Here is a 16,808-nt window from a genome sequence, read left to right on the forward strand (position 1 = left end):
CCAAAACAACCTTCCTGTGGGGCTAGACTGGCATCAGGATAGAGACTCCTGGCCCCAGCTGTGCTCTAGAGGCTGCTGGGGGCTAAAGGGAGACCCCCAAGGCCAGGTCCAGTGCACTGGGCCCATCACTGAGCCTGGGAGTCCTCTCCACTGTCCCTGCGTCCTTCTTCAGCTGTGGCTGCGGGGGAGTCAGGTGACTGGAGAAAGAAGGAGGGAGGAGTCCCCTACTGCTTTCTTCCTCCTGCAGGACACTGGGGTTTCCAGCCCCTCAGATTCAGGAGCCATCAACCTAGTGTAGATCTTGCCCCTTCTCCTAAAAGGACCCCCATCCTTTTTTGGTGGTGAGCCAGGCTGCCTGGTCTGGAACCCCGTCTGCCACTACCTCATGAACAAGGCGCTTCACCTTTGCATCTCCATCCCCGAATCTAAAGTGGGGTGAGGACGGGTGGTTGAATGAGTTTCATGGTGAGAGCGATAAGAACAGCTGGGTACTTCCCATGGGAGGACAAGCCTCTCCCTCCTGGGGTCACATCCCTGTGTTCTGCTCCCACACCTGGCCCCTTCCCTGCTGCTCGCTGACATCACCCCCATTTCCAGTCCTGAAGCTCTGACTTGCTGGCACCTGCATCTCCCCAAAGCCTGCCTAATGCAACAAGTTTCTTTTTTCATTTGATAGGAGCAAATGGTTAGTGTGCTGCACTGATAACCAAAAGTTTGGTGGTTAGAGTCTGCCCAAAGGCACCTCCAGAGAAAGACCTGGCAGCCTACTTCTGAAAATCAGCCATTGCAAACCCTCCAGAACACAGTTCTGCTCTGACACCCATGGGGTTCCATGGGTCGGGATCTGCAGCGGCTGGTGGTAGGTAGGGGAGACTTGCTGATGGGTTTCAGTACTGAGCTATGACTTAATTAGCTCCATTCTGTGTAGACTTAGCTGGTGGTGTCCCCTCTTGAGGCCTCGGAGTATAGACTGCCTCTTTCTAGTGGGCATTCTGCTGGTTAAACGTCAGATTCCAGCCACGCTGAACTTTAAACACAGGTTCCCTACCCTTGGTGTTCTCCTGAGGGAGCAGGCAGGGAGGCCCCTTCTGGGGCACAGCTGGCAATCACCCCCAAACTGAAGGCTTGCAGTAGAGGCTGTTTGGGGGCCTGGGGGCTGCACTTACCGAGGGCCCAGGCTGGCCTGAGCTCAGGTGGGCGTGCAGCAGGGCAGCCACCTCCTCTTGCTCGGCTTCCAGGGCGATGGCCAGGGCACTGGTGCCCTCCTGGGAGGCATGAAGGACAGTCAGGTCCCTGAGCCACAGCGTGGCCTCCACCTCACCAGCCCTCACAGTGGCTCACGTGATCTAGGATGGCAGGGTCGCAGCCCGGCTGGGCCAGCAGCAACCGGACAGTGTCCAGGCGCCCGTACTCGCTGGCGCACATCAGTGCCGTGGCCCCATCTGCATCTTGTATGTTCACATCAGCCCCACACGCCAGCAGGGCCGCCACCATATCCTGGCGGCCATGGCTGATGGCCAGCATGAGAGCCGTCTGCCCTGTCTGAGAGTGGAGAAGGAAGGGGATAGGGCTGAGGTGGGCTCTGGAGTAAGAGGTCAGGGGCTGGGGTCAGTTTCCTCAGTGAAGTGATCTCCCCCCGACGGGGTTCTGGGATCAGATGGAGGTATCCACGTACCTGGCTGGCCTTGGCATTGACATCACCCATGTGGAAGAGCCGCTCGACCACAGCCATGCCCTCCTCCCGGCCCACGTTGGTGAGTGCAGCCAGCATAGGGGCCGAGTAGCCAGCTCGATTCTGGCGATCCACCTCACAGACCCCTGGGAGAGAGGAATGGGGCTGTCGGCCAAGAAGCAAGACCCTCAGCCCTACCTGGTTCAGTTCCTAACATGGCGGCTCTCTCTCCTGCCTCCATCCTTTGTCTCCCAGGAAACACAGCATCCTAACCCCTGTCCCTGTGGCTGTGATCCCATTTAGGACTAGAGCTTTCTTTGAATGACATTCCATCTGCAGGGTGGGACTTAAACCTAATGGTTTTCGAGAGAGAGAGAAGAAAGCACAAGGGAGGAGATGGGTGCCACATGCCAAGGGACTGAGAATCTGGGGCCAGAGAAGCTGAGATGAGGATTTTGCCCCAGAGCGGACAGCCTTCCTCTCAAGCCAGCACCCTGAATTCAGACCTAGAGCCTGAACCCTGAGAAAATACATTTCTGTCCATTAAAGCCACCCACTTGTATTTGCAATAGCAACACTAATCAAGACAGTAGTTATCTGATCACATCACAGATAGTCACAGTTGGTCATGCGTTGCTGTCCCCTCTGCCTTGAACATTCTTCCAACATCAACATGGCTCCTCCCTCACCTTCCAAGTTTTGCTCACCTCAGTGAAACCTTCACTGTTTAATTTTCACCATGGCATTTGAACCATATTTTGTTCATCAGCTTTGCTTTTCTGTCCTTCACCCATAAGGGGAAGAACTGGATTTTGTCCACTACTGTAAGCCTTGTTACTTGGAACAGTCCCTGACATGTACCAAAACCGAATCAAATGCACTGCCGTCGAGTCAGATCCAACTCATAGTGACACCTCCTTGGGTTTCCGAGGCAGTATCACTATGAAGTAGATTGCCCAACCTTCCATCCAAAGAGTGGCTGGCAGGTTTGAACTGCCAGCCTTCTGGTTAGCAGTCAAATGCCTTAGACACTATGCCACCAGAGCTCCTCCTGACATGTAGTAAGCCAAAAAACATAAGTCATTAAGTGGATTCAAACCCGTAGCATGATCCACAGGGTCCCCAAGGCTGTGAATCTTTTATAGAAGCAGACGTCCACATCTTTCTCCTGAGTAGTGGCCGGTGGCTTTGAACTGCTGACTTTCTGGTTAGTAGCTGGTCGCCTAGCCACTGCACCATCAGAGATCCTTTTGATATATAGTAGGCACTCAGTAAACATTTGTTTATTGACTGAATGGATATTTGTTTTCATGACTACCACCCTCATCCAGAGTCCCCAGGGGGCACAAATGAGTAAGTGCTCAACTACTAGCTGTAAAATTGGCAGTTCACACCCTACCAGAGGCACCTTGGAAGACAGGTCTGGCAGTTAGCTTCTGAAGACTATGGAGCACAGCTCTTTCTACTCTGACAGACATGGGGTCACCATGAGTCAGAATTGACTCCAAAGCAACTACCACCAACCTCATCCAAGCCACCATGGGTGTTCTCCTGGAGATCTGAGCCACCCTGGTCTGCATCTGCTTCAGCCGAAAGCAGCAGTTTAAAAGAAGTTTGGCTCCATCACCTAGCTACTTAAAACCTTCACATTTCCCTGTGGGTCCTGGAACACAGCCCATTGTCCACCATGGCCTCATAGGAGTCACAGTGTTATCTAACTTCTGTTCTCTAAAATACCCTCTTCACCCTCAACCTAAGTAATACTGCTCATTCTTTCACAATGAACAAGAGAATTAGCTCAGCTTCCTCTGGGGTCAATTCTGTTACCATTCCCACCCTCTACTTCACAGCACCTACCTCTGCTGGAGTGACTGAATGCCTGTCTCCCCACCACCACTCAAAGCTCTGAGGATAAGGACAGTTTGGGGAGATGAATGGATGGGAGGGAAAGATAGGGGGTTGGGTAAAGGAGCTGGATCAAAGTTATGGAATGGATATCCTAATCAGTGGAGAATCTGAGATGGAGGACTGAGGAGTAAAAGGGTTAAGTGGTATCAAAAATGGGGGGAAAATATTTTTTTCTAAATGGGAGGCATCCCCCCAATTGTGTGGCCATGCTGTCCAAGTGTTAATTCCCCCACAAGCCTCTGTGACACTAGTGGAGGTATTGAGATGGGGAGGAGGACATACAGAAATAACCGAAGTGGAGTCTCTGCCAACTAGCCAGGGACCCCTCAGCTCCTCCCTTTCCTTTACTCCCTCCTAGCAGCCCTGAGATCTTGCTTGGCTAAATCTTCTAGGTGCACACCAGGATATACCAGGTGAGCAGAGTGAGGTGAGAGGCCTGTGGTGGGGTTTGAAAGTGCACATTAAAGGAGAGTTAGTGAACTTACACCAGAGGAGGATGAGCAGGGAGTAAGGACACAAGGACACAGTGAAAAGGGGTGGGAGCAATGGATGATTGTCCCATGAGCTCCAAGGAGCGTTGGAACTGGAGACAGCTGAGAAATTGGGAGATGAGAGAAGTACTGGAAAATGAGTTATGGAAGGGGTGCAGGTACTGGTGACACCAAGGGCCAGGGTGACCTTGGACGTGTAAGGCTGATGTGGGGCAGAGTTCAAGGTCAAGGAAGGGGAGCAGGTCAAGGTATGAGAAGTCTAGGAGGTTGGAAGATCATCCATGAGGACACTGAATGGCCAAGGACCAGGGTGAAGGGGCCAGGAGCTAAAGAAATGAGAAATGAGGAGTGACTTGAAGTTGGAGGAGATGGCAGCCAGGCAGGTAGGAGGAGATAGAGGTCTGATCCAGGACAAGATGCTCCAAGCAAGAGGTTTGGGGAAGAGGAGGGGGAAAGTTCTGAAAATGCAGGAAAAAAAGCAAGGCAGACACAGCTACTTCCAGGCCCTGGGCTCAAGAACAATTAGAAGGGTCCTGGGAGAGGGGAGGCCTGATGGTAAAGTGGGTAAGGCATTTGGCTGCTAACTGGAATATCAGCAGTTCCAACCTACCAGCTGCTCCTTGGGAGGAAGATGATGCAATCTACTTTTGCAAAAATTTACAGCCTTGGAAACCCAATGGGGGTGGCTATGAGTTGGAATCAAATTGACTGCAGTGGGTTTTTTAATTATTATTTTGGGAGAGGAGAGAGGTAGAGTTATGTTAGAGCTAGCGGGTGGGGCAGAGGAGTTGTTGGTAATGACCAAGGTGAGAACCAGAGGGCCCAGGAGAGGGGGTCGCGTGAGTAAAGCTGACTGGGGTTGTTTGAAGCTGAGTGGGGGGTAAGAATGCAGGGAATCAAGGGGGCCTGCGAATCAAAAGGCCAGCAGTTCAAATCCACCAGCTACTCCATGGGAGGAAAATGGGGCAGTCTGCTTGTGTAAAGATTTACAGCCTTGGAAACCGTTTGGGGCAATTCTTATAGAGTGGCTATGAGTTAGAATCGACTGCACTTGGCAATGGGCTTGCTTTTTCTAAAGGAGCCTGGGGGTGCAAACAGTTCACACACTTGGCTGCTAACTAAAAAGCTGGTGATTCAAACCCACCCAGAGGTACCTTGGAAGAAAAGTCTGGCAATTTCCTTCCCAAAAAATCATCCATTGAAAACCTGACAGAGCACACAGTTCTACTCTGATGCACGTGGGGTCGCCATGAGCCGGGATCAGTCCGACTGTTAATGGTAATTGGTCTACGGAGCCTGGGCCCTCTAGTGATGACCAGTGATCCTGTGCCCACGTGGCCATTGCAGAAGCCCCAGCACTCTGGATCACAGGCGATGCCCAGGAAATACCTGCTGAGTTCATTCCTTGTCCCCTCCTCCCAAGGCCCAGCTGTCTGTCCAGCCCAGAGCAGCTGTGCTGTCTCCAGTTCACCAAGAGCTACAGGGATGGGAGACGTCCCACCCTCAGGCTCCAGGGGTTCCTAAACCTGAAAGAGGACACCCAGCGGGGTTCCTGGAGGGCAGTGATCTGTCCACCTCTGCCATCCCTGTGCTGTGTGTCCCCTGGGAAAAGCAGCTGCACCTTGTCCACAGCAGGCTCTCGGTCAATATCGATGGACTCAGCGACACCTGGGTGTGTGTAGGAAGATGGGGCAATCTACTTCCGTGAAGGTGTATCACCTTGGAAACTCAATGGGGGTCGCTATGTGTTGGAGTAGACTCAGTGGCAGTGATTTTTGTGTTTGTTTTTAATCTGCTAGGAGGAGGGGAGGAGAAGGAGCTCTGGTAGCATAGTGCCTAAGGCACTTGACTGCTAACCAGAAGTCTGGCGGTTCAAACCCACCAGCCACTCCTCGGAAAGAAGATGGGGCAATCTACTTCCGTAGTGATACTGCCTCAGAAACCCAAGGAGAGGTCGCAAAGAGTCAGGTCCGACTCGACGGCACATAACAACAACTACAGGAGGAGGGGAAGGAGCGCTGGTGGCGTAGTGCCTAAGGCATCTGACCGCTAACCAGAAAGTTGGCAGTTCAAACCCACTAGCCACTCCGTGGAAGAAAGACTGGGCAATCTACTTCCATAAAGAGTTACCGCCCTGGAAGCCAAAGGAGAGGTCGCAATGAGTCGGAATCGACTCGGTTGCAATTTTTTTTTAATCTGCTAGGGGGCGGGGGAGAGCTGAAGTGGAGGCTGGGCAAGCAGGAGGCAGGTGATTGACACCAGTCAGATGGAGCTAGTACAGCCGGCCAGTAGTGCTGCCCTGAGAGGAGAGTTAGAGCCCTAAGCAGTATTTCCCCTTAGGCTGGAGCAGAGGTGGGTGGCAGGACATGGGGGCTGAGGAAAAAGGTCACTGCCACGGCTGGAGATTCAGGACCGAGGGCATGGGAGGGCCCTGGGCACAGCTGCTGGTGACATTTACTGACCTTCTAGTATGTGCCTGGCACTGCTTTCCACAGTATTACAGGCGCTCATTCCACAGATGAGCTGAAGCTGTTTGCAGTTAAGTAATTCCCCTCAACGGAGGTTTGCCTAGAAGCTCTGGTGGTGCAATGGTTAAATCATTCAGGCTGCTAACCAAAAAGCTGGTAGTTCACGCTCACCAAACCGCTCCACGGGAGAAAGAAAAACGTGGCAGTCTCCGTCCCTCAAGACTTACAGCCTTAGAAAACCTGTGGGGTGGTTCCACTCCGTCCTCTAGGGGCGCTGTGAGTCGGAATAGATTCTAAGAGAGTGGTTTTGTTTGGGTTTTGCTTCCGTAAAGACTCAATCTTAGAAACCCTATGGGGCATTCCCACTCTGTCCCATACGGTCACTAGGAGTTAGAATGTGTTTGATGGCGCTGTGGTTTTGGGGGGAGAGGGTGGGGAGGTCTGCCCAATCCCTAATTCCCTCTTCCACAAAGTGGGAGGTGGGTCAGGGTAGAATTGGGGTGTGGAGGTGTCAAAAGGCCCCTGGGAACTGATCCCTGAATTCTGTAACTCCCGGGAGGGCGATGATGGGTACAGCGGTGCCCTGTTCCTGGTCTGCCTCTCTGTGCCTTTCTTCAAGTTTCCCCAGCACCGTCCTGCCCAGGCCCTCTCCTCGTCTCCCCCTACTATGACCCCGCTCTCCCAACCCTCCTTAGCGCTGACCCGTATCCAGCAGCAGGCTGGCAATGGCCAAGTTCCCATGGGACACGCTGTAGTGCAGGGCCGTGTTCCCGTTGCCATCTGCCAAGTTCACCACGTGTGCCAGCAGCTCGGGTCCCAGGCGCGCCACCGCGCCCAGCACAGCGGCCACGGGTGCCGCCTGAGAGCGCCGCTGGCTGGAAACTCGAAACCACTCCTGGGCCACCAGGCGCGCCACGCCCTGCCGGGACAGTGGGGAAAGCGCTTGATTATAATCCAGGGACAGAGGCAGGGTGCCTGGGAACTGTACTGGGGCGGCCTTTGGTCACTGTTTGTCTGGGGGCGGGGCATGGGAGATCGCACCCATTTCGGGGAGGAGGTAGAGTCCGTGGCTGCGAGAGAACCTGGAGGGAGGACGGCAGAGAGCGCTGTCTGTGGCGGATCCGGGATTGGGGTTGGGGCGGGCCGTTATGGGAAACCCGGGGAAGGTAAGCTGTGTGCCCAGGCGCGGTCCCTTTGGAGAGCCTGGGGTTAGTGGGGATCCCGGGCGCGAGGGGACGAGGCTTGCCAATTCCTCCTCTAGGAAATCTGCGCGCTCCCCCTAAAGGAGCGGCAGAGAGGTCTGTGGTAGGGCCAGCGAGACCCTCCGGGCAGGGCCCTCCAGCCCCACGCCCTGCACTCACGCCATCGCGGGTCAAACCGCGGGGTCGGCTCAGCTGCCGGTGCAGCGCCTCCAGAGCCTCCCTCAAGCGCGGGCTCAGGTCGCACCTGCGGAGGAGGAGGGGGGACGCTCAGGAGGAGTCGGGGGACCACGGGGACTGGGCGCCTAGCGCCACTCACCTTCCCTCCTCCCCGGGCTGGGGCTCCGCCTTCGCCTCTGCCACGGAGTCCCGGGCATCCCCGGCACTGGGAGAGCCTGGCAGGCCCGAATCCGATCCCCCGCCGCTGTCATCCCCCGAGCCCGAGGAGCTGCTCCGCGGGGGCTTGGCGGCGCCATCCTCGCTGTCGCCGTCGCTGTCGTCCTCACTGGAGGAACTCTCGTACCTGGGGGCAGGTTGGGAAGCGTCCACTAAGCCTGCCCCGGGGCTTGTAGCGGAGTCCTGTGGGCAAGGGTCGCGGTTCCCGTTTTACAGATGAGGAAACTGAAGATCACTCTGCCAGCGAGGGGCAGAGCTGGGATTCGAATCCCTATCTAGGTCCCCCAGGTGCTATCACAGGGAGGGGAAGGTGCTCACTCTCCGTTGAGGACCCCAACAAACTGCAGACTCTTGGGGCCGGGGCTGGGCTGGGAGCCAGGTTCGCAGTCTCTTTTCTTCATGATGGATTTGAGGACGCCTGGTGAGGGGGCAAAGGGATACACTGAGTCCAGGGCCTATGGCCAGCAGGGGCAGACCAGGGCGCAGTGAGGGGCTGGGACTCACCCTTGGGCGTCACGGCCGGGGACCCCTCCGCGGGCCCTGACGGGCTCTCTGGCGTCAGGGAGGGGACGTCCGGGAAGGAGTCAGTTTGCGTGGCCTTCTCAGCGCAGTCCCACGGGGTCTGGGTGGCGGCCTCACACTGCTGTGCCCTGGCCACCACCTCTTCCTCCTCCTCGGTGTCGCGGGCTTCCTCCAGCTCGCGCAGGCGACCCCGCAGCAGCTCGCTCACCCCGCGCTGATGCTCCAGGCCGGCGCGCAGCAGCTCCAACTCGCGTTCGGCGGCCTCGGGTAGCCCGAGCAGCGCCTCTGTCACCCATGCGTCCGCCTCGACGGTCTCGGGGGCCGCCTCCACGCTGGCCTCCTGGGTTTCTGGCACCACCTCCACGCTGGCCTCCAGGGTCTCTGGCGCCGCCTCCACGCTGCTTTCTCGGGTTTCGGGAGCTGCCTCTACGCTGGCCTCCTGGGTCTGTGGCACGGCCTCGGCCTCCTGGGGCTGGGGCGTCGCTTCAGGGACCTGGGGAGTGCTCTCGCAGAGCCTGGCCACCGAACCGTCGGGGCCGTCGGCCCGGGGACCGGCCCTGGCACGGACACCGCGCTCGGAGGCGGCCAGACGCTCGGTGAGCCGCCGTAGCTGGGCCAGCTTGGCCGGACGCGCCTCGGCCTCCCCATCGGGATCGGACAGCGCGCGCCCGGCCAGCAGCCTCGCCTTCTCGGCGCGCAGCGCACGCACCTGCTCTTGGAGCTCTGGAAGCGCGCGCGCCTGCTCCTCGAGCTCGCGCAGGCGCCGCAGCGCCACTGCCATCTGCTCGCGCACCAGCTGCAGTTGGGCGGGGCCCGGGGAGGCGGGGGCGGGAGCGGGGCTGGGGGCGGGGCTGCTACGACCAGACCCACGCGGGCTGCGTGGGGCCGCCTCGCGGCCGGGGCTGGGGGCGCTTTCACGCGCCTGTGCAAGCTCCAGCAACCGGCTGGTCTCCAAGAGCGTGTGCTCGACGCGCGGGTTTCGAGCGGGCGCCCGTGGCGACAGCGGCGGCAGCAATTGCCCCGGGGGCGCGCCCGGCGCACCGCCGTCGTCACTGGCTAGGGACTCGCTGGATGTCCAGGTGCCCGGGCTACGCGCGCCCCCCAGGCTGGGCCGAGCCGCGCGGGGGCGGCGCGCGAGCGGGGGTCCTGGGGCGCGGTAGACGGCAGGCCCGCGTTCCAGCTCCTCCACATACTTGAGGAAGTCCAGGTCCAGGTGGAAGCCATAAGGTGTCTCCACCGAGTAGGGCGAGCTCGGGCTGCGGGCGCCCCCGGCTGGGCCCGGGCACAGGCGAGGGCAGCCCAGGTCTGCGGACAGTACCGAGTGTGGGGAGCGTCAGGCCAGGGACACCCCAAGAGATTGGAGAAAACAGGGGTGCGCCCTGACGCCCCACTACGCGCCTGCATCTCTCCATTTACGCTCAACCCTGCACACCTGCTGCAGTGTGTACACACCCATACCCAAGGCTCACATGCCTGTCTGCACCCAGGTATTCAGCAAGCGCACGTTTATTGAGTGTCTGCTATGTGTCAAGCACTTTTCTAGGGCTTGGTACACAGCAGTGAGCAAGACAAACACCTCTGTCCTCTGTTTGAGGATAGTGTTACAACATAAATTAAGATGATCATTTCAAATGGTGCTAAACAACAACAACAAAAAAAAAATGGCGTGGAGTGGATTCCCACGCATAGCGACCCTATGGGACAGAGAACTGCCCCCAGAGGGTTTCCAAGGCTGTGAACTTTTGGGAAGCTGACTGCCTCATCTTTCTCCCTCCAAAAGGCTGGTGGGTTCCAACTGCTGACCTTTTGGTTAGCAGCCAAAAGCCTTACTGCACCAGCAGAGTTCCTTCAGCTGGCGCTGAGGGCCATAATGATCATAATCCAGAACAACCCAGTTGTCGTGGAGTCGATGCCAACTCCTGGTGACCCCATGGGTGTCAGAGTAGAGCTGTGCTCCACAGGGTTTTCAGCGGCTGATTGTTTGGAAGTAGATGGCCAGGCCTTTCTTCTGAGGCACCTCTGTGAGTTGGTTCAAACCGCCAATTCCAGTTGGTTCCAGTTAGTGGCTGAACATGTTAACCACACCACCCAGGGACTCCAATAATAACAGCAAGATGATATAGACATTAACCAGAGGTGTTTCCCAGAAGGGACTTATAAATGGAGGAAGAAGCAGCTAGGGACACAAGGTTCCCAGGAGGAAAGGTCCTGGTGAGAGTGAGCTGAGTGGGCTGGAATAACAGCATGGAGGAGGCTGGGTGTCAGAGCAATATGAAGGGAGAGGGGAGAGGAGCCGGAGAGGTGGGCAGGACCCCACAGCGTGGAGGAGGCTGGGTGTCAGAGCAACATGAAGGGAGAGGGGAGAGGAGCTGGAAGGTGGGCAGGACCCCACGCAGGGCCCTGTGGGCCACCATGAAGAGTTGGAATTTTACTTCACATGTGACAGGGCACCATAGTCAGGTTTTAAGCAGGAACGTGACATTATCCCCTGGACGTTTAGAGAGGCCCCTCTGGCCACTGTGTGGAGGAGGGACATGACAGGGCTGTGTCCACACACACGGGCACCAAGTATGGATCTGTGCACACACGTGTCCATCTTGTACACTCACCGGACAGGTTCTGATTCAGGACAAACTTGGCCATGGTTCCTGGAGCAGCCGCCAGACACACCCTGAAAAAATGCCCCCAGGGGGGGTAAGGGTAGGGTTGCCCAGCTCCTACCTGACACCATATGATCTGGGCCCTACCTGTCCTGGGAAGGCCCCTGGGGTCAGTCATCAAGTCTAAGTAAACAGATGCAAGAGTCTCCCTCCCCCTTAAGAGGCTCTGAAACTTTGGATTGGGTGACCACAGGGATCCCCAAGTGCCAGGCCTCCATCTGCAGAGCAGAAAGAGGCAGAAGAAAACCAAACCCAAACCCACTGCTTTGGAGTCAATTCCAAGTCATAGTGATCAATGGCAGAAAACTAACTGCCCCATAGGGTTTCCAAGGCTGTCAATCTTTAGAAGCCACTGCCACATCTTTCTCCCACCTAGCAACTGGTGGGTTTGAATTGGGGACCTTTTGGTTAGCAGCCGACTGCTTTAACCACTACTCCACTAGAGCTCCTCAGGAGTGGAGAGGAAGGTAATTAAGAAAACAAGAGTAGCTGGGACAGGAGGCATTCCATACCTACTGGGCCAATCCATGGGGAAAATTAAAAAGCATTTCTCAAAGAGGTGGGGTCTAAGCCTTTAGAAAAGGAAGGTGAGAGTTGGAAGCCCTTTGTGGGCTCATTAAAAATTCATCTTGTCAGATTCAGTATCTTTTTTTTTTTTAAAGTAAAGAACAGAATCTCTTGAAATTAGGAAAATGCAAGACAACGTAAACAAGATATAATTGTAGATCTAAATCTGAATTTTCACTCAGGTTTCCTACAGGACTAATGGAGAGTTGTGGGCTGGTTGTACTAAGGATGCAAATTAATGACTATCAGCCTGGGAGGTGTCTAACAGAGTGCCACAGCGCTCTATCCTTGGCTTATAATAGAGACACAGGTGCCCAGGTTGGTATAGCTATGACTATCAATGGAGTGGGGAGCTCTGGTGGTGTAGTGCCTAAGACACTTGACTGCTAGCCAGAGGGCTGGCCGTTCAAACCCACCAGCTGCTCCTCAGATGGAAGACAAGGCAATCTACTTCCATAGAGATACCGCCTCAGAAACCCAAGGAGGGGTCGCTATGAGTCAAATCAACTCGATGGCAGTGAGTTTGGTTTGGTTGGTGATCAATGGGGCTGGGTGGTGTGTGGTTTTTCGGGTGACACGATGGGGGCTCTAAGAAACTGAGGGTGATCAGGCCATGACTAATATAATGCTATTAAACAAGGACAAACACTGAGTCCAGAACTTTGGTACAGAAAGCACAAGATGGGGAAGGTGAGGCTTTGAGGAGCCACATGAGAAACCCCCAGAGAAAGGAAAACAGCTGTATGGAGCGCCTGCTGTGTGCAGGTTGATATCATCCCTCACGTTGTCCAGAGGGGAAACGGAGGCACAGAACAATGAAGTCATTTGCCTGTGGGAAACACCCTCCGACTGGGCTCTGTCCAGCCTCTGCAGAGCCCTGGCCAGCAGTGGTCAGCCCCACCCCTTCACTTCCATCAGATCACCTAGCCCAGGCCTCTGTATGGCTGACACCCCCCCCCAGCCACTGAGCACTGATCAGCCCACCCGATTCTCCCACCTTCCTCTGCTGCTGGGTCCAGCCTGGGTCCCTGACACCACCCCTCACCCTGAAGCCAAGCAGGACCCTTCCAGCCCCTAAGCAGCTGTTTCCCGTCCCCCACTTCCCTGGCAAGGCAGCAGGGCAGCCGGCCATCACCAAGGACAGCTCATGCCTTTCACGACTTTGTTTTCAGGAAGTGGCCAGGGAATAACTGGGTCGTGGAAAAGGCTGGGCTGGCGGTCAGGGGTCTGAGCTCGCCTTCAGCACAGATGCTGGATGACTCAGCAGGGTCAGCCGCTGCCCCCAGGGCCTGATCACACCTGGATTCAAGGCCCTGGGACTTCAGAAAACAGCTGTGCACCACCCCTAAGATCCACATGGGCCAGAACTCAGAGGCTGCGTTGCGAAATAAGCCGATGTACCCAGAAGGAGAATAATAATAACACTTGTGGCATTTACAAAGGGCCAGTCTCTATTCTAAGCCATTTATGAATATTAGTATTTGTTGGAAGTTCTGATGGCATAGTGGATAAGACATTCAGCTGCTAACTATAAGGTAAGCAGTTCAAAGCCACCAGCCACTCTGTGGGAGGAAGATGAGGCAATCCTCGTCCTTGAAGATTTACAGCCTTGGAAACCCAATGGGGGTCACTACGATTTGGTGGCAGTAGGTTTGTTTTTTTGGTTTGGTATTGTGTGTATAGTCGAGTCAATTTCGACTCATATCGACCACGTGTGACAGAGTAGAACAGCCCCATAGGGTTTCCGTAATCTTGACAGAGGAGCCCTGGTGCACAGTGGTTAAGTGCTCAGCTGTTAAGCAGAAGGGTGGAGGTTTAAACCCACCAGCCACTCTGCAGGAGAAAGATGTGGCAGTCTGCTTCCGTAACGATTTACAGCCCTGGGAGCTCTTTGGGACAGTTCTACTCTGCCTGTAAGGTCCCTATCGGTCAGAATTGACTCTGTGGCAGTGGGTTTCAGTTTCTGGAATCCTTATGGGTGTGGGCTGCCAGGTTTTTCTCCCACGGAGTCGCTGGGTGGGTTCAAACCACCAACCTTCAGATGCCCGCTGAGCACTTAACTGTCTGCTAAATCCTCCCACGTAGGTTTTTTTTTTTTTAATCATTATCCTCGCTCTATAGACGGGTAAACAGAGAGAGGATGTGACTGATCCGAGGGCACACATCGGCAGCGGCAGGATTTGAATCCAACAGTTTCAGCCAGAGTCCCTGTCCTTGGCTACTACACTCGACCTTTTAAAAACAGTGGTCCCACCCAGGGGGGAGAGGCAGGGAGCCCTAAGGGGGCGGCCCCCCAGCCTACACCCATGCCTGTCCCGCGGGTCCCTGACTGGGGGCTGCGGCCTCATCGAAGCAGGGGCGTGCAGCCGCCCTTCCCTCCCCTCGGCTCCGCTCCCTGCCCGGGCTGTCAGCGCCAGGGCCGGATCCCCTGTCTGCGACCTCCTCATTAGGCCGTCAGAGCCGACGCCACACGCCCCCACTCCCGCCCAGGGACTATTTCGGGACGCGGAGCCGTGAGCACGAAGCTGCAGGGTTGGGGGCACAGCAGTAAGTGGGGATCACCCTCCCGGGAAGGTGTCGGCACCCCCGAAGGTTGAGGGCCTGACGCTCAGACACTCTGAGGTTGGAGGAGACGCTGCGGGCGGCGGGAGGGCGAGATGCTCAGGTCACCCCCACCCCGCCCGACACCCTCCTCCCCGCCTCCCCAGGACGGCCTCGCAGGGACAGAGCGGTTTCCTACAGGAAACTCCGCCGGGCGGTTCCATCCGCCGCCCATTGTCTGTCGGCCGGGGAGCCGTCCGTTCCCCCCAACACAGTTTCCGTATCAACCCCCCAAGTCCAGCGCGAGGGGGCTGGACCTCAGTTTTCAAGTCGTCCGGGAGCGACACTGGTGAAGGGTCCCAGAGCCGCTGGGGAGCGCAGGAGCGGACTGGCGCCCCGCGTCTCGCCCCTGAAGGGCGGGTGGGGGCGCGCTCCGGAATCCCCATCTCCCGGTTCTGCGCGCCCCTGACCTGAGGCTCCCAGTACCGGAGGGGTGCCGTCTGCTGCACACGCTCCCGCCCCGTCGCAGCGCGCTGAGCCCACAGAGGGGCTGAAGTACAGCGCCCCCGCCCGCCGGGCCCTCTGCTCTTCCAGGACCCACCTCGGTGTCCCCCAAGTTGGCGCTTTACCTGAAGCCGCAGCCCCCGCCGCGCCCGCGCCGGAGCCCGCCCCCTCGAAGCTCCGGATCGCAGTTATGAAGGCCTCTGCCCTAACTGACGGAAAGGCTAGCCAATCAAAGCCCGGTGCTCTCCAAGCTGGCCAATGGGGAGGCGGGGCGGGCCTCGGGGTCCCGCACAAGGGAGAGTGGGGAGCGGCGGGGGGCGGGGCCTGGGGTGACGTTTCTAGGGGAGAGGCACCAGCATTTCTGCACCAGCAGTGGCCCAAAGGTGCCCAGCGCCAGCCTAAGGAGCTTGGATTTAATCCACAGTGTACTAAGGAGCCATGGGAGGGCTTTGAGCAGGAATGTGACCCAGTCCCAGTGAGATCTAGTGTTTGGAAGGCCATCTGAGAAGCTGGAAGTAGTGGAGCTCAGTTTCCAGTGTCCGGGCAGATACCAAAGGAGTTGTGGTGGTGTGGGTAAAACATTTGGCTGCTAACCAGAAGGTCCCGGTTCAAATTCACCAGCTGCTCTGCAGAAGGAAGATGAGGCAATCCATTGCCCTAAGGATTTACAGCCTTGGAAGCCCAATGGGGGGGGGTCACTATGGGTCAGAATCAACTCCATGGCAGTGGATTTGGTTGTTTGTTTGTTGGAGCAGGTACCAAGGTCCCTGGGTGCAAACAGTTTGATAACCTAAAGTTTGGTGGTTTGATGTCACTTCGAGGACTAAGGTGCACCTTACCCAAGCCATGGTTATTTCCAATCGCCTCATATGCATGTCATGCTTGGTAGGATGGAGGGTGGACGAAAGAGGGGGAGGCCTTCAACAAGATGGATTGACACGGTGGCTGCGATGATGGGCTCAAGTATAGCAGGGATTGTGGGGCTGGCGCGGGATCGGGCAGTGTTTCGTTCTGCTGTGCGTGGGGTCGCTATGAGTCGGAAATGACTCGACGGCACTTAACAACAACAACATATGCATGTGAAAGCTGGACAATGAATAAGGAAGACCAAAGAAGAGTTACTGTATTTGAATTGTGGTGTTGGCGAAGAATGCTGAATACACCATGGACTGCCCACAAATCTGTCTTGGAAGAAGTACAGCTAGAATCAGGGTCGGATCACCCAACAAGCAAGATACACAGGGGTCCAATTGTGCCGTCTCATCAATCCATAGCACACAGTTTCAACTGCCACCCCCCCGAGACATGGTGAAAGCTGTGTGAAACTGCTCACCACAGATTACAAGTAGGCACAGTTAAACACATGCGTATACTTTGCTCAATGCCTGCGACACATACTGTACTTAGTGGTTATCCCGCCCCTGGCCAGTGTGCTCCTTAGAGGGGAGGATGATGAGACTTCACCTCCGTACTTTGGACATGTTATCAGGAGGGACCAGGCCTTGGAGAAGGACATCAAGCCTGGGGAGGGTCAGCAAAAAAAGAGGAAGATGCTCCATGGCACGGACTGACAGTGGCTGCAACAGTGGGCTCGGGCAGGCAATGACCCCGAGGGTGGCTCAGGACCAGGCAGGGTTTCGTCCTGTTGTCCAGGGGGTTGCTACAAGCTGGGACTGACTCAGTGGCACCCGACAGCAACGAGCTTTGCTGCTGTTGTCACTGGGTGCAGTGGAGTCGGTTCGGAGTCATAGTCGTCCAACCTGACAAAATACAGTTCCTCTTAGCGTTTTCTGGACTGTCATCTTGATGGAAGCAGGCCGCCAGTTCTGTCTCCCGCAGAGCCACTGGGTGAGGTAACCGCTGCACCACCAGGGCTCCGT

At 56.4% G+C, this 16,808-nt stretch overlaps 1 protein-coding gene across 1 annotated transcript; it reads right to left on the reverse strand.

Moving 5' to 3' along the window:
• Window positions 1–82: 82 nt before the first annotated feature.
• Window positions 83–11,299, reverse strand: KANK3 (KN motif and ankyrin repeat domains 3). The gene is made up of 11 exons (XM_007953718.1): window positions 11,266–11,299; window positions 9,180–9,961; window positions 8,639–9,119; window positions 8,453–8,552; window positions 8,058–8,261; window positions 7,901–7,985; window positions 7,242–7,458; window positions 1,676–1,818; window positions 1,342–1,542; window positions 1,167–1,265; window positions 83–178 (listed from the first exon to the last, which is right to left on the reverse strand). The coding sequence occupies exons 1-11, from the start codon at window positions 11,297–11,299 to the stop codon at window positions 83–85; spliced, it is 2,442 nt and encodes an 813-aa protein (XP_007951909.1).
• Window positions 11,300–16,808: the final 5,509 nt, after the last annotated feature.

Source organism: Orycteropus afer, unplaced genomic scaffold (genome assembly GCF_000298275.1).
Source record: "Orycteropus afer afer isolate SDZICR_OR568_19922 unplaced genomic scaffold, OryAfe1.0 scaffold00405, whole genome shotgun sequence".
Taxonomy (NCBI): domain Eukaryota; kingdom Metazoa; phylum Chordata; class Mammalia; order Tubulidentata; family Orycteropodidae; genus Orycteropus; species Orycteropus afer.